The following is an 18,476-nucleotide window of genomic DNA, read 5'->3' on the forward strand; positions in this document are numbered from 1 at the left end:
TTTGGCCTTTGTCTTCAAGGTGGTGAAGCTCTTGAGCAACAAGCGTTCACAGGCTGTGGGTATTCTGATGTCCAGCATTCATCTTGATATGAAGGACATCCAGAATGGTAAGTGTTATCATAAGGTCAATTATCTGAACTTATTTTTATATAATCATTTGAGAATAACTCTGACACAGGTTACAGTAAAACAACACAATTGTGGAAACGTGTCTGCACACTGTATAAAATATAGTTGTATTGGCCCGTTACTAACTGACTGATTGTGTTTTGTTGATCGGAAAAGGTAACAAGCCAGTCTCGCTTATGATGTCTTTTAGGCCTCCCACCAATCAAGAGTGCTGCATTGGTAAAATGTGTGCTAGTTACATGATTTTTTGGTAATATGTAAGTTTCAGCCAATCTTCAAGTTTTTAAGAGATGAGAGATAATGGGGCCAAAGCGTGGCTGGCACTGTTTATTAGAGACATTGGCAAAGAGAAAGTCATGCAGTGAACAAGGCTCTGTCATAGAACTTTTTAAGGTTTGTAAGGCTCTCCTCGCAGGAGGACGGAGGGCAGCTTGGTTCACATAGTCCTCAGCATCCTTGGCGGAGGTGAATGCTCTATACTGTGCGCCTTCCCTGATCTTTAGTGTTGCCGGATAAAGCAGGAAAAAAATACAGACCCATGACTTGTGCTGAATCCATGGTTTGATAGGAGGCTTGCCACTGCTTGACCGTGAAGTTGCTGTAATCCGGTGAGAAGCAAATTTTCAAATGACGAGCGGAGATTTCCGCTCAGCTTGTAGGATAGCCTGCCTGGTTGTGTAGCCATTGGTAGTGCTATTCTTCTTTCGGCTATCACTGTAAATTCAGTGGGCTCTCATAATCTTGATATGGACATCTGTTAAATTCAGGAACCAGTTAGGCAGGGACCGTGAGAGAACATGGACAGCATTAGCACCTTCTGGCCTCTCTTACAGCCTGATAATGCGGATGTTGCATCTTCGGTTTTTGTCTTCCATTGACCTTGATCTGATAGAGCCAAGGCTTGCAATCAGAGATGCTAGCTAGGCATGGATAGCAGTTAACTTATTGTCATTGTAGATCCCCTCGTGTTGAATCTGAGACTGAATCGGAGAAAAACGTGGTTTGAGGTAGCTTTTCTGTTTCTCCAGTAATGCCTCTGCAATGGCATCCGTATCACAGTTAGGTTTTGTTCTTGTTTGCCGTTCTACTTTAAGTTACCGAAGCAAAAAGTGGTAAAATATAGTAATACATTTGGAACCATTTAAAACAACTATTTGACAAAGTTGGGCCAGGAGCCATCTCTGTCCAGCCGATCACGTGACTCCCCACAGTACAACAGTGTTGACATTGATTTTATCTGTATTTCATACTACAAAAAGGCACGACTCCGTTGTATTTCTCCTTTGTAGTATAAGAGTGTTATATATAAATTCACTACATTAATCAATGTAATAACTTTGGTGATCCTTCATTTTAAAGGTCCAACATTATGCTTATTTCCAGGTTATTACTTGTAACTGGGGTTTCAACTTGTTTACATGCTTTAATGTTCAAAAAACACATACTTTGTCAGGTTCTGCCTGCCGTTTTAGCCCCCTCCCAAAAAAGCCCAGTCTGCTCTAATTGGTCAGCTTTTCCGGTTCTTCCACATCTGGACCTTCAGTGTCTCTGCATCATCATTGCAGCCAGGGAATGATTGTACCGGCACTGTCGCAATACGTTTTTGCCTATAGACTGCGTACTATAGTATAGTGTTAGTATGTACAGTATGTGTAGTGTGTAGTAGTGTGTAGTATTTGTTTTGGTAAATGGCTGGGTCTTCAGAGAGAAGGGTGGTATCTTTCTCCTCTTTGATGAGAACACGCAGGCATCCCCTAGTGTGTATTGGAGGTGCTAACTTAAAATAAACAGTGGCACACTGTAAAACCACATCCTTAAACCCTTTTTGTATTCAAAATTAAAGTATTGAGAAACAGTTTGTGAGTGCTGCTATCCCAGTTAATAAAACACATTTTGTTCCTAGTCTACTGGGAAGTGAGTAAGACTGAGCATTGGGTGAGGTCATTGCCAAAGTCTAAACCTCCCACCAGTAGTTCAAGTTTTCAAGTCATAATGTCAAAAGAATCTGAAATGTTTTTCTTTTGTTACTCTCACCCCGGTCTGTTTTTATTTGCTCTCATTTTGCATAATCTCTCCCCATCTAACATCCACGTCATTGTTCTTTGCGGCTCTGTCTTTCTCTGATGAGTTGTCACCATCTTGTCTAAGCGGCTTTGTTAAAGTGAAGTCATTCAGGAGAAGTTGATGGGAACAGACTGTTTTCCTGTTTTAGTTACTCTCTGATTGCTCGCCAGTCGTCGCTCATCCATGTGTCTAAACACTCTTTCTCATCTCCCATCCTTCAATAAAGCCTATATTACAGATTCAAATCTTTATCTCCAATGTCAGCTGGGTAGGTTACGTTAAAATAAATGTGCATCACAGAAACCATGGTAGGTACATGTTATACAGTTGTAGCAATAAACAGTTACTCTGAGGAGCTTTTTTGTGTGCAGTATCTTAAAGTATCTTATGGATTTTATTCTCTGCTGGGTTTCTGGCCTTAATGTCAGTCTTGGTGCATCCGTCTCAGGTCAGAGTAGAAGGGCAAGGGGGGGGGGGACGCGCACTCATCAGCACTGTCATTCATCTCATATGTTAGGACAGTTTTGTCATAGTGAATAAGTAGTGCTGATTGGAAACATCAGTATATCATATACAGTAAGATCAGAGGGAAGATATCTGTGTTTTGGTGGTAAAGTATTCAATATTGTGTGCTTGTTATTCCACAAAACACTGGCATGTCCCTGCACAAATAACATGGTTTTATTTACTTTGTAATGCATTTTAATTGAATGATTATTAGGTGTAAATAATTACAACCTTGAAATACTAATTAGTTCACCAAAAGAACAAAACCTGAAAGATTATATATTAGCAATGCTATTGTTTACCCATTCCTGAAATGATCTCATGTTCCCTCGTGCCGTTAGAGGTTTAAGATGATTAAAGAGTTTAATTTGTTTACAAAAGAGACAGATTTATTTGTCAAAATTTTGTAATTGTCCCTTTCATTGTAGTGAATCATTGCTTTATTTCCTCTTCATTCTTTCTATGATGAAGACAACAACTAGCAAAGCCATCTTCACTTGGATAACTCTGATGTGAAGAAAAAACACATCTGAATCATTGATTAAGGTTGTGTTTGTTTTATGACAACCCAATTGCTCAGTGAGGAGTCAACACATCTTTCTCTTCCTCACAGCTGTTGTTTGTTGTCAGACTTGGCCAACACTCTGTGTGTTTCATAGGACACTTCTGTGTGGTGTCTACTTCCTGTGAGGCTTTGGAGCTCCAGTCACAGTGTTAGATGGTGGTTGTCGGCGCCATGCTGGGGTTGAATGTGGTAGTCGGGGTAGACCCAGGCAGATGGGTCTGGCTTTTGGTCATAAGAGGTCTGTGTCAGAGTGATCATACAGCTTTCTCCTATTTACTTTTTAAAAAGCTGTCTCCAATCAAACCAGCCAGCCAGACTCTGGTTCAGATAGTAATGAAAACCAAATGGTAACAAGAGAAGAGTGCGAGAAACAGAAATTGAGAGAGAGTCAGAGAGAAGGAAGTTATTTCTGTGGTGGCTTTAGAAGAGGAGAGAGTGTGAAGAGGTTAGAAAGTAACAGCCAAGAACTTGGAAAGAACTAGTGGATTTGCCCTTGTGGCAAAAGAGTGAGGAGGTTAAAAAGGCAGCAGGATTACATAAAGAGAGATAAAGCAATATCAAAGCTAAAAACACCAGACAGAACTGACTGGAACAGTACAACAGTCACTCCAGGCATTCTTCCAAATGCATGCCCTTTCTATTATTTAGTTTTTGACATGTTCTTCTTTATTCTTGTCAAGTTAAAACACATAAGAAAACCACTCACCAAGCATAAGATGTGATGCAAATCGAACATTTTGCTTTGAGTCCATTACTCCGAGTTGCTTTATCCCTTCAGACACTAGCTTTTCCCCTTGTGCCTCCACAGCAAATCAGCAGATCAAAACAATGTGACACAAGACAGCACGGTGAAATACATATATAGGTGTCGAGTGCTTCGCTGGTTGATTGTGCATATAGCAACACCTCAGCCTCAACACCGCAGACCCCCGGGCTCTGTTTGTCTTTAAACATTTACTTTCAAAGGATTAATGCTCATGGGCGCCAGGTCCTCGCGCGCCGAGACAAAAAGGCGACACCAGGAATTTAAACACAAGAGTTCAAACACAGATCTTTGTACCTTTTGACAGATTTCTAAGACCTTCGTATTAATGTTTTAGTTTGTGACCCCTTCCATGCTATCATGATGAGAGCGGATATCTATGTTACTCACAGCATGCGGCACACGACTCGTTATGTGGGATTGCAGGGAGAATTTTAACCTTGTTTCATGCCACCTTCAGCTCCAGCAAAGCAACAAAACAAAGATATTATTAGGTGTTCTGCCAATGTCGGTAATCATTGTTTCTGTCAAAGCTAAACGTTCTAATCTTGAGATTATAAAAACGGAGCCCTGTTTAATGTTTCTTTGATTTCTGACTTGTTAATGGTCTTCCTTGAAGGTAGCGGAAAATTGTCATGACATGGTTTAGTGTTAGCATTAACCATGTTTTCCTCTACTTTAATCCACAGCCGTCCTAAATATGGACAACACGGTCGTTGATCTAGAGACTCTGCAAGCCCTTTATGAAAATGTGAGTATACCAACAGGCTGTGGAGCTTTGCTATGTATTTACGGTAACAGCAGTCATAATTTTTTTTCTTCCCTTTTTGCAAGGAAGGTTAAATGAAGGTTGACCAAGGCTCATGTGGAGAGTGGTTTCAGAAAAGTCAATAGACCAGTTAAAAGACAATATCCCAAACTGACATACATTTCTACACTTTCTTTCCAATACAGAACGATATAAATACAGTGTTGAGCAACAAACCCAGTAAGCTTATACAAAGTAACACTACTGAGAGCTCAGGCTGATCTTGAGTGCAGCATTCGGTGTGGGAAAACCTTAGTCTTTTTTTCTTCCTCTGTGGTTCGCAGTAGAAGTATTATTTTTGCAACAGTAACAATTTGCTTGTGACAAATAGAATGATTTATGGTTATTCATGTCATGCCGTAAATGAATAACAGACAATCATTTTATTATAGAATGAAACCTAAGAAGGCTCAACAATTCGCAATATCAACAAAATGTTAAAAAAACAATAATTCATCAGCTGTTAGTGTTGTTTTATTTGGCACCTGAGGGTTAGCCACAACCAACTGCTATCCATCAAAATATACCTTTTTCGAGGATTATCAAAAAGCTGAACTTTTGTATACAGTGTAGGTGGAGGAAAGAAAATTCACTTTTTTTTAAAATTGGAATGTTCATATATTCAGTATGTTAATATGAAGCTATGTGTTTTTGGTCATATGGAGATTTCACTTCAATGTGAACATATTACTTTATGTGGAGTTCTTATTTTGTGTTCCACTTAAAAGGGGGAACTAAAGGAAGGGTGCAAAACAAACAGGCGAGCCACAATCAGTACTGTTACGTGTGCTATTTGGCGACCGAGTCGTGTGTAGGTCTGTCTGCTGGCCTGGAAGGGAACCAACACTTTTGTATAGCAAACGTGTTTTCTTCACACTGGATTTGATTGACTTCAACTTTAGTAATGCTTCTGTGCAGGAAAAATGATATTTGTGAATACTCCAGCGTTTGATTCACACAGCTCCCTTTTGAAAGTGCCGGTGTGGTTTTAAAAAAAAGAAGAGAAAAAAAGAGAGAGAACAGAACTTTGCCAAGTGAAATGACTACATTGTATTGTTTAATATTAGCATAAAGAAAATTACGGCGTTATAATCACTAATTTCCAAAATGTCTACGTTTTGGCCACGAAGGGCTCCTTGTACACAGTGAACACATATTCATCAAGCCTCACTGATAGGAAATCTCCCCCGTCCATTGAAAATGTTCGAAGTCAGGTTAGTAAATAATGGAACATGAAAACAGACATGTTTTCCACATTTCAGCTGTAATACAGCTTTTAGATGCTGTGAAATTCCTGTGAATTGCTTTTTGGCACAACTACACAGAAACGGCCTGGACCTTTTGGCTGCCAGAGGCATATTAATAATGTTGATCATGGGAATGAGACTGAGGCTTGAGACAAGCTGTAGTTATGAACTAATGTGTCATAACTGAGGCTCAAAAGTCTTCTAACCTCTACAATCACCCCGGGACTTCAAGCCCTCTCCTTCTCCCCCTTATGGCCTAAGGCTATGTTATTGAGTTGAGGAGCCAAATTGTTTCTCTTTTGTATTGCAAGACTCCATCCTGTCTGTGGGTCTCCAGCCCCCTAAACCACAGTTGGCAGCACAGTCAGCCTGTCTTGAGGAATGCAAGGGGCTTCTAATGGTTACACCCTCAGTCACTGTGCAAGGAGCAAGATCACACACTGCCCTCACTCTTTTTCTCTCTCACACATAAACATGCTCGCAAACAAACATCTTGACCCACAGAATTGTGCATTTACTGTACTGCATGCACACAGAGACAGAAACCCACACAGGCAGGGACAGAGTTGACAGAGTCTATGAGCTGCAGATCATAGTAACTCCTGTTCTTTGAACAATAAGTCACTGCCTTTAAAGGGGTCACAGTGATAGTGGGACACCGCTCCCTCCCCTCTAATATCACAAGCCATAATCTGGGTCCAGACTGGCTGTCTGAAGTTCAGACTCCATTCAGCTGACGGTAGCTAAATGTCATGAAGGTCAGTTAGAGCCATGATCACGCCTACAAACTCTTACACTACAAATAAGGCCTTGTTATGTTTAAATATACTTTGCATGTTTATAACATTATTCAATTTGTCAATTGGGTACTATTCTTTGGCAGCTCAATGTACAAATAATCTCACAAATGTTGTTCCATTGAAAACTGAGTGGCATAAATAGTGATAAGGCCCTGGCTGGCTCTGTTTAGCCCTGCACTAGAAACCTTGCTAATGAATACCACTTGGCTACTGGTAGAATTCTGGCATCACAAATAATATCCTACTTTCCTTTGCATTTGATATTCCACACGGGACTGTATTTCTCATGCTAACAACCACTGCAACATGCCCTAGCAATTCAAAGATCACACGCTAATGCCTACTTGTCCCCAATTACACCAAACACTGCTGGGCTCCTCTGCTGCCCTTTGAAAGAGATCTGCTTTGTATTAAATATATTTACACTTGAAAACATCTCAAGAGAAGGCAAAGGAGAGCTTGCCCTCGTCGACAGAAGGCAGCGGTGTGTAGAATACTAATCGGGCCCTCAGTGCGTTTGATGCTAGTGTTTGATGTTTTCCAAGGATCCATGCCGAGGCCAAACTCTGGAGAGAGAGAGAGAGATGGAAAGAAACCGAGGGAGAGTGCAGACTGCTGCGACTAGACTTTGAGGGTTGATGGGCTCTGGATGGACTGAGAGTTTACATTCCCTTCCTGGGGATGGTTTTATTGTTTTGCCCATATGCATCAGACACATTAACATCTATTGTCTTTGCCCCTTGTGAAACGAAGTGGCATTTCTGGCCTGTTTTTTTCATACCACCTTGTATAAAAATGTGGTCCAGAGCCTGACAGCAGGATAATAGTCAGGAATTTAGTGTGGCTCAAGGCAGCTCTCTTAGCAATTCAGAAACTTAAACTGTGTAGACTGGCATTTGGTTGAGTTTAAGTACAAAACAGCTGAATCTTTTTTTGCTGGAGCTAAAGTTTGTCTACATAAAGAAATGGAAAACTAAACTGTCAAAACAAACTGAGCTCAAGTTTAGCTGCTCAGGGTCTTGTGATCACATTGCATGATTTTCATCAGCAGATGGAGTTTGCCACTTGCCATGGAATTGCAGATGTCCAAATGTCCATGTTGTCTTCTTGTCCATGTTGGTTCCAAAGCTGAGATTCAGGGTTCATTCTTGACTCAGAAAACTGGTAATTGATAAAACATTGTCACCTCAAGGTCCAATTAGCAAGTGTCCTGGTGCTGTTGAACTCATCACATCATCATCATAAACTGACAACATTTATATATGTTTATAATTATATTATTATTTATTATATACTTCTTGCATGACTCTAGTAATTCAGAGGTCCGATTGAGAAAAGTAACATTCAGGGCACTCTATCAATTTAACAAAGAACTGTAAAACTGGAATAATGCTTCTGCAGCGATGCACGTAAACTTCTTGGAGAGAAGGCTGTTATGACCTAATGGGTAACCATCATAGAGGTTGGGTAGCTCGCAGAGTTGCCAAGTCGCACACCTCCAAAATCTCCACAATGTGTTCAAACTGATTGGCACTTCATAGTGTTGCTCTTGTCATTTACATTGATAAATCCAAATGTGTTGCTTGTTTCATGGTCGTAGTGTCTTGTCATGGAAAAAAAAAAATCTTTACATTGTGTTTTGCTACATGTGACGCTGCTAGCCGGACACACACGTTACACCAGCAACCCATACAGGTATAAAAGAAACACACATGGAATGTGTTTTGAATGACACCCATTAATATTCACCATAGAAGCATAATTCTAGTATTTTACGTTAGTTAGGCATTAAGAGGTAAATTTGAAGAGTTTCTTATGTGTCCCTGATCAAAATATGTGCATACTGTATTTTGGCTAGCTAGTCTTAACACTTGGTTACTTAGATTTGAGTAAGAAAACAAATATTTTTCAACTGTGAAACTTTGTTATTCATGACATCATGGCTCAACGCTAACTTTTTAAAGTGGTTGCTGGCTTGACAACCAGGCATCAGCTTTTGGTTGCCAAAATTGACAATACGGTTGCCATGTTTTAAACTGCCTATATTTGGAGCAATTAATTTGTTATACAACTATACCACACATTTTAAGGATGTTGCAGTATAATTTCCCATCCCTCTCAAATAGGGGTACAACAGATCATAAAACTCAGATTGGATCACGGTTTGGAGTTATGGATCGGATCAATTTTCAAATCGGCACAAAAAAGGGGGAAAACAATTATTACTTCTAATAATAATTACTTCTTTCGCCAGTAAATTGCTGGTACAGGACAAAAACAGATGAGAAAAGGGTATTGTGGCCCATCCCTCCTATCATCCCGTCCCCTCTCCCTCCCTTCCATGTTTCCGCGCGCTAACTGACATTTAGGTGGCACCGTAATGAAGCACCGAAATCTGCGTTGCAATTCCATACGGTAGATACCGTATTTACACAGGATTTTAACATGCGCCATATTAACTTATTTTGCATTTTCATTTCACAGAGAGCACAAAATGATGAGATGGAGGGCATTAAAAAACATTTTAAATCCTCCAAAGACAAGGAGGATGCCAAGCCACTGGACAAGCCTGAACAGTAAGCGCCAAACCTACCTATCATCAGTATCAGTATCAGTAAATAGATGGTGACTGATCTTGTACTTTTATCAGGTTTCTATTCCAGTTATCCCAAATCCCCAACTTCTCTGAACGAGTGTTCTGCATCCTGTTTCAGTCAACTTTTCATGAATGTATCACCTCAATCCTCCGCAAAATGGAAATCCTTCAGAGAGTATGCAAGGTGAGCCCCTAACTCTTTTCTCGTTCCATTTTCATTTGTCACTCAATTTAAACTTCATGTTGTGTGTGTGTGTGTGTGTGTGTGTCTCAGACCCTTCAGAATAGTAAGTGTGTATTCCAGGTGCTTGGCCTGGTGCTGGCTTTTGGCAACTTCATGAACGGAGGTAATCGGTCTCGGGGGCAGGCCGACGGCTTCACCTTGGACATTCTGCCAAAACTGAAGGACGTTAAGAGCAGTGTGAGTTTGTGTGTTACAGGGGTAAAAGCAAACATCACTCACTCTACAAGAGCAGACATTCTATTCAGTGTTTTTCACAAGCAAACAGGATACTGTAGTGTATGTGTGTGTAAAATGTGCAAAGGATAATTTATGAGCTCCACACAGAAACAGCTTTATTCTGTAATTCACATTGTACTAAAAAATAAGTGGTGCGGAGAAAAAGTGGCGATCTCAGTTTTACTGTTGTCCCATCTATGGTCGAGCCCAGAGCTGAGAGTCCAGAAGTTGAAAAAGGACCTTCATTGCTGCCAACTACAAGGACCATAACGGTGCAGATTTAGAGGAGAGGCCTTTCTGTTTACTGTTCTTATTCAATATCACAACGGGCTCAGCATGCCCTTGGCAATGCCATATAAGGACACAGTGGTTTGTGTTTTTGTGGTGGTGGACCGGGTAAGGTATCCATAAAGAACATCAAACTTTCCACTAACTTGGAGTTATGACAGTTAAGCATAGTCATGTTTTGTTGTATTGCTTTTCCAATGCCATGATTTATCCCTGACTTCTATGACCGCTGTCTATTGTTTGCCCTGCACAAATTAAAACGTCCTGCTCCGAAATGATTAAATTAATAAATAAAGGGGTTTATTTATTTGGATCTTTTTCTTTCTTTCAGGATAACTCCAGGAGTCTTTTGTCCTACATTGTTGCTTACTATTTAAGGCACTTTGATGAGGTATGTTTTGCTTCCTGTTTATTTAAATCCCTTTTCTGTTTTAGTCTGATTTGCTTAGAAATCCTTCCAGAGCTCTCATTTCATCTCCTCTCTTGCCAGAGGATACCATGGCTTATCCTTTATCAAATTATTTATTTTCTCTTTCCTCCTTAACGGCAGAAACAAATCTCTCTCCTTCCTTGGCTCACTCTTATAATTCTCTTTTTGTCTTTCACTCTTCATCTCCCGCTCTCGCTCTGCTTTGGTCTGGGTTCATTCAAACCTGCAGTCTGTTCATTGGCACAGCATCCAAAGGAGCAATAATGTAAATAATTAGGTTCTCCAGATGAGATGAACTCAGAGTGCTGCTTGCCAAAATCAACCTGCATGACATGGCTCTAGCACTCATAATATCCTTGTAGTAACTGATTTCTGCACCAAGCTTAATTGTTATTATCTGCTGTAGTTTCGGCCATATCTTCTGTGGGATGTTTGGACTGTTGATAAGAAAATGTAGAGCTCTGAATACATGTATTTTAATATTGCATGGTGTGTACTATACCAGGGAGGCCCTATGTCATTTGAGGACAATTGACTTTGACACTAGTGTTTTGTTTATTTGCACAATTGTGCTTTACCAGGATGCTGGCAGAGAGACGTGTGTCTACTCACTGCCTGAGCCCCAGGACCTTTTCCAAGCTTCCCAGATGAAGTTTGAGGACTTCCAAAGAGATCTGCGCAAGCTGAAGATAGACCTCAATGGTATTGTTGACATACTACATTACACAATTTCTCCTCTGTTTGTAATTCCAAAACTTGCCATGCCATATCCAGCAAATGGCAGATTTGGCAGGTGTCATATCATGTTCCAAGATACCAAGGACATTTTCAGTATGTAGCAATAGATAATGTATTATTCCATGCACAAACCACCTAGCACAATGGAAAATAATTTTCCAAATCTGACCAGCTATGGTCATGTGTGGATGGTAGAGGCGGGTAAACGGAGAGATAGCATCTGTTTGTTGTACAGACGAGTTAACCAGAAGCAGATGTGACTTGTCAGATGTAGGCTCCTGTTGGACCTGGTGTTCCTTTACTGTCCTTATGAAACAGAGATCAAAATATAGAGCGGGGCAAGGTCAGGGAGCTTTCACTAGATGTGTACACTATCAAAGGTTCAGCAGCTATTCACTGATTCAGAAAAGGCTCTCCTGTTGCTCTGAATTGCCTCACCTTGCAAGGCGCAAACCATCAACACAAAACAATGAGACTGTTTTGAAGGAGAATTTCAGAAAACTCTCATGTAGCTGTGCGTGCAGTGCACTTTGCCCAGGGGGTTCCTGAAATATCATTCATGGATAAACTCATTTGTTTCATGGCTGACTTTATAATTTAGTTTTTCAGTCAGTTGATCAATCAGTTCTTAAATCTACACACATGGTTTATCTATTACATAATTTTCCTTTTTTATACCATAAACATATAATTATTATATTTAGGTACAACTTTTTTATTAAAGTTTTGCCAGCCCTAACCCTCAACTTTAGGTGGGGAAAAACCCAAACTATTGTTTAGTGGGTTTCACAAGGCAAGGAGTAAGCCATAATTTCTATTACATATACGACTACAATAATGTAATCCCTCAATGAAGTCAAAATACAAGACTACAGTCCCATTCATTTTGCATTGGTATTAAAAACAAATGCATACATTATTTAACATTAGTATAAATATAAAAAGAGTCTTATTAAAATTTGGTCAGGAATGAATCTCTGATATTTCATATGTAGACGTCAGGAAAAAGTGTGGAAATTGAATTATACTTGCCAAACTGATTGGTTGCGTCAAAAGAGTCCTAATGAATAAGGAAGTTGGGAAAGCCTTCCTTTCACTACTCTGTCTGAAGTCACTCGCGTTTGTGTGTGTGTGTGTGTGTGTGTGTGTGTGTGTGTGTGTGTGTGTGTGTGTGTGTGTGTGTGTGTGTGTGTGTGTGCGCGTGCGTGCATGCGTGCGATATTCCCCAAACCCGGTCTGTTCTCTATCGTGTTTTATGTATCTTTGCTGCTAAACCAATCAGATACCTGATCTGAATTGCCAAATATTGTTTTTCCTCTGCCATAATGATTCTTTAGGCTGTTCATTATTTGCAATTCATAAAGATGGAGTTGCTGGCAAGGGAAATGGACTTGCGTCTGCTTTGACCCCGGTGGCAGTGGCAAGTGCTGACCGTACATAAATACATCATCACATGCTATACCTGCAGACCTCTTCATTACCTAGCAAAGCCAGTTGAGTGCTCTAACAGACGTGGGCTTGGATGACCAGAGGGGGGTTCCGATTGGTAGGCGTTGCACAAATTGCCTTGGTTGGCCCAAAGGACGTCAGTAAGCAACCCAAGGAAGAGAGCTTGCTGTGTACCTTTTTGGTTAAGGCACCATATGGTCTATGAGTTACCACTTACCCAGTCCCGACCTCCCTCTTCCCTTAAGCGTCTCATGGCCTCTCCACCTATAAGGCTCTTGAGCGGAGTTTGTGTATCCGTAATGGTTGCAGATAGAGCGTGACGATAAGTTTCTCCCGGGATCAGAGCGCAAGCCTTCCTTGTTCCCGGGGGTGCCTTATTAGTCATTATGGGTCATTAAATCTTTGCCGACACTTATTCAGCAGAAATTCAGCAGAGATTTATCAAAGCAGGCTCAAATAGGGTGAGGTGCAGTGTAGAGTTTGCAATTACAACACAAATGCAGGCGACATACTGTATTATTCCCCTCTCATCATGATCATCTCATATTGTTTCAGTATGCTCGGCTGAGACGGAGAAGGTTTGCAAGATGTCCTCTGAAGAGAACGTGCAACCCTTTAAGGACAAGATGGAGGAATTTCTTAGGCAAGGTGAGGCTGTTTTCCAAATCAATTGAATCCGATGATTACTAACACTTTAACCAGTCTCATTAAAAGACACTCTATTTAGTATTTTTGTTCTTGCCAACAAATCCCATCAAAAGACCAAAACAAACAATTACTGATTCTACTAACAAGTATTGTCTGTGTAGCCAATGCCTGATATATCTTATTGCTCTGTGACATTGGCCTTTTATGGTTGTCCAAAAACAAAGAACATCAGTCAGCCGCACCGTAATGACACGTTCCTTCAAGTCCCTATCCATGGGCACTGTAGTGTATTTTTATATATATGTATATACGCTGTTTTTTTTAATGAAAATTTCTTATTATGAAAAAGTAAACTATATGATATGTTTCCATCCTGCAACCTTAATGTGTTGACTTGGATTAACATTGGCCTGGGGCCAAACAACACATGATAAGGAAGTTGGAAAGTATTGTTAATCTGACTAATGCTAGTCTTTTCATGAGATTTGTTGACCATATATATATATGTATGTGTATATATAAAATGACTACAATATCGCCAGCCTTATCCTTTTAATTATAATGAAACGGGGGATGGTTACTTTAAACATTGTTTGCCCAACTGTAGTACCATTGGGAGTTAAAATTTAAAGAGGCAAATCATGCATCCCTCCTGATTCAAAAAGTAGTTGGTGCCGGTGTACCCATGGCATATCTACGCAAGTAAACGCAGCAGCTCATCAATCAGAATGATGTTAGTCTTTTATGTCTGCAAAAACATATTAAAATCTGTGTCATGTCTTTTTCTGGTGGATTTACGCACACAAGCACACACACAATAGTTCACTTCATAGGGACGTCTGTTTACACCAGGGTGTATCAAATATCTAAGTCATTGTAGGCTACCAGCTAACAGTTACAGCTAAGTATCTGCTTTGATAGATAATGAGTGCACTGTGTTTTATGTTAATCTCTACCTTTTTATAAAAATAAATAAATAAAAAGTGCACCTTGCTCTGCCTCAAAGGAAGATGTAGGATGGGCCAAGGTGAACAAGTCATGCAGTCTGTTAAATTGACTTTGGATAACGGAGCTAAATGCCTGAGAGGCTGGAATAAAACGTAATTGTTCGGTACCTGATCCCTTTCACTTTAATACTTTTGACGTCAACTGCTATTGTCATGACATGCATATGTCATATATTTATCTTTTTTCCTTCTGTTAAAGATTTTCCCTTAGTTCCTGCTTTCCTTTTATTTTTCCTCTCTATCTGCTACCCTGTTCTAATAACAAGTTTTTTTCTTTGTCACAGGAATGAAAGATTAGAAGCACCATGTGGCCTCCTTGACCTCTTCTCTCTTTCCATCACTCCTTCACTCCTATTAGAAAATCAAATAAACCTTCACTGGGAGGTGTTTACTAAGAGGGCTGTTAAAACAATGATGATGAATTGATTGTAAACTATGAGCTTTCTCTTCCATTTCCCGTTTATTCCAACAAGAGTCTACATATGCTAGTTGATCTGTGAGGGTATGCGCACAGCAATGATTACCATGCTCACTATTTAAGTCTCACTAACAGGACCGGAAAATCAATGGAGCAAAAGTTAACTTATTGTGGAAATATTGCCAGTCAACAGTGTAGTACAGTGGCAGATCTACATTGAATTACACCCTTGGCATGACGCCCCCCCCCCCCCAGAAAACAAAAATAAAATACACTATATAAATATACTACATACAGTGATTATTTAATTTCTGGTAACTTATACTGTCATATTTTGTGCAGAATTGTGCAGAATTGTCTTTTCCCAATGTGGAAGGTGGAGGTTGTGCAACTTAAAGTGTTTCCTGTTGTGTGTGCGTGTGTTGTAAAAGTGTGCTAATGAAAGATTTGTGCAATTGAGAAACATGATTTTCTCTTTCACTTATGTTATGTATGTATGTATGCATGTATGCATACACATACGTACGTATGTATCCATACACATACGTACGTATGTATGTATGCATGCACATACGTACGTATGTATGCATGTATGCATGCACATACGTACGTATGTATTTATGCATTTATGTACGTACATATGTACGTACGTATGTGTGTATAGATAGATGTGGCAAAACTATGTACAATCAAATACAAAAAAAGTAACTAGAGCAGAGAGAAACAATATTCTAAAAGATTAAGTATAATGCACAAATAAAACATAGATTACATAGATTACATAATTATGTAAAGGTAAAAACACACTAAAGAAAATTTGATTATTACACTACTGCACTACGAACAGAAAACACAAACCAAAACTAAAACCTGACCTTTCTGGCCATGCAAAATCATCAATGTCATTGCATGAAATCCGCACCCGCATTGAGTGATTGATAGTGATGACTGCTAGGCCAGTGAGCCATTCCTGGGACATTGATGACCTCCGGTATGACTTGATCAACTTTAGTTTTTGAGAAGCTCCTCCCTGCTTGAGCCCCAGTGATTGGCATAATAAGTACAATCCTGAGAGCAGTCTAAAAGTTGGGGTTGATCTCCGATAGATCCATATAGTGAATAAAAGCAATAAACTCAAGGAGGCTCATGGTGCCCCCATCCCCCCCTCGTCTGGACCGTTCGATTTGGGAGACACAGAGGTGAACTGTCCCCCCTCCCTTTCCCCTTCACACACATGCTTCTGTGCATGGTACCTTCTTAGCAAGCAGGGGCGCCTGCAGCTACAGGGGGTGCCAATTTGCGGAATTGGCCACACAGTGAAATGATAGATAATAGAAAACCTCTCCGCGGCACAGAGTTATTTATTTTTTTATTTTTTTATTGCTCGTGGCACCCCCCATGTTTCAAGAAAAAAATGCCGCCCTGGGTTGCCTGCTTTTCCCATGCCAAAAATTGCTACTGGCATGAAATAAGAAAGGTAAAATTCAAGATTATAAATGCTGTTTACGCCAAACTCCTATCCTACCTCTGTTATGTCATGCGTAACTTCAAAATACTATATTTAACAGGTGGCAGAATGGAAAACATTGTTTTTGTTCAGATATTGTGTTCTGGTTTTTAGATGAACACAGTTGAAGAACAATTGGATACCAAATAAGATGTAAACTCTACAAGATTGTTTTTTTCAATTGGCAATTATCATGTTTTTTCCAAATAATGCACATGTTTTTAGGTATTCTATTATCTCAAATGGCTTGAAAAATAGTGCATACAGCATGGCTGCCGTAATTAGGGGGAAAAAATCTCCCTGGCGTAGCACGGCCCCCGGACCCCTCCTGTGCCCTAAATGTTAACATCATCTTGCTCCGCCCCTGTATTGTTCAGCATGTTAGCATGCTAACATTTGCTAACTGGCACTAAAACAGTTGAATGTTGATGATGGAAATGTTTTTAATGTTTCAGGTATGGCCATACAAATTTGACCTTTGACATTTGCTAGATGAAAAGTGTTGTGCCAATCCATCATGTAGATGATGAGATATTTCTGTGGATGAATAAAAACCTTGATATGTGCTAGATGAAAAATCAGGTTCACCAGCGCCATTAGGATTCATCCTGTGGGCACCATGGGTATCTGTACCAAATGTCATGGCAATCCATCCAGTAGTTGCTGAGATATTTCAGTCTGGACCAAAATGGCTGACAAACATTGCTATCACCAGCCATGCTACTAGCATTTTAAGGAGCATCTGAAGGAGGCTAACCGCTACTACCACATTTTTGTTGTAGATATTGTTCCGATAAAAGCACTGAAAATGTAGTCATGTGTATCAGTCATGTCCGCCAGATTTCACACAGACGTGATTTTTTTCTGTTTTCTTTTTTTTCTTTTTCTTTTTCATTCCATAATCTGACATCTACAACAATATTGGAATATTGCGGTCCAGTTCAAAGGTGTAAGACTTAATTTGTTATGTTTGTTTTAACATAACATGCTAAATGTCATTCTTTATGTAGCATTGGATTTTAGCATTTTACCTTAGCTACATTTAGTGACTGTGACCAATCTTTCTGAAGGACCCAGGCCTCTTCTCCAACTGCTTTTGTATTCAGATGAGAGTATAATATATGGCATATGTTCTTCCGCAGTAATGCTCACTGTCCTTTTTAAAGTCTGCAGATGAAAGTATCTCTCCCCATTTCCACCCTTTTTCCTCTCTCCTTTCCTCTCGGAGTTTGAGAGAAATATGGGGGCTCTCTCTTTGATGCAAATGACGAGGTTTTTCCTCTGAAAGCTGAATGTATGCAGCATAACATGGACTCAGAAGGCTCCAGACGGTTGTTGGGGTTCCTCCACTGCGGCGGTAAAAAAAGTACAACAGCCAAATGTCTTATTTTTGTTATTTCTGTAATTTCTAGAAAGCCTGGGGTTAAACTGTTTCTGGCTCCACAGTTTAAACCGCTTTTGTTTATTTTCTGACCATGAAACTAACCACAGAATAACAGTGGGAGCGGACTTGTTGGAGCTCTGCTGTTTGGTCTAGCTCGATTTTCCCCGCTCGCTTCACAAATTCTCATGTATGCAGGCCTTTGATGGAGTCATTGTGACTAGCAAGAGAGCACTGGCCATGTGATAATCTGTTTCTGATTGACATAAAGGCTGATGTCAAACTCTCCCTTCCTTTTTCTACCCACTACAACGCTGCTTAGGATGTCACATCATGTTGGCAGAACATTGTTAAAATCAACATGTATACCACGTTATATTAAAGTCACGCATTAAATAGAGACTTTGATTTGTATGTTATCGAACCACATGATCTTTAAATAATCCTTGAAATGTTTCCTGCTTTTGTTTTGTTGTAAATGCAGTGTTTATTAGTTAATTTGTCATCAATATCACATTTTCTCAGTAGATAAGAACACAAGTAATCATTTTAAACTAATATTGAATGGTTCAATGTTTCCAGAATATATTTTACATTGCTTGTAGCATAATCTTACAGCTCAGGCTTATTGTAAATGGTAAGTAGCAACTTAAAACTCCTTTACTCAAAGA

At 39.8% G+C, this 18,476-nt stretch overlaps 1 protein-coding gene across 1 annotated transcript in view; it reads left to right on the forward strand.

The window, feature by feature from the left end:
• The window catches only part of LOC117960896 (formin-2), a 40,427-nt gene that overhangs the window by 17,357 nt on the left and 4,594 nt on the right, over positions 1–18,476 (forward strand). Inside the window, exons 7-14 of the mRNA XM_034899180.1 lie at positions 20–107; positions 4,718–4,779; positions 9,368–9,459; positions 9,534–9,663; positions 9,754–9,900; positions 10,559–10,618; positions 11,239–11,359; positions 13,400–13,492. Of these exons, the coding sequence (XP_034755071.1) occupies positions 20–107; positions 4,718–4,779; positions 9,368–9,459; positions 9,534–9,663; positions 9,754–9,900; positions 10,559–10,618; positions 11,239–11,359; positions 13,400–13,492 (793 nt within the window). The remainder of the gene's footprint in view (positions 1–19; positions 108–4,717; positions 4,780–9,367; positions 9,460–9,533; positions 9,664–9,753; positions 9,901–10,558; positions 10,619–11,238; positions 11,360–13,399; positions 13,493–18,476) is intronic.

This window comes from Etheostoma cragini, chromosome 17 (assembly GCF_013103735.1).
Source record: "Etheostoma cragini isolate CJK2018 chromosome 17, CSU_Ecrag_1.0, whole genome shotgun sequence".
Classification (NCBI taxonomy): Eukaryota; Metazoa; Chordata; class Actinopteri; order Perciformes; family Percidae; genus Etheostoma; species Etheostoma cragini.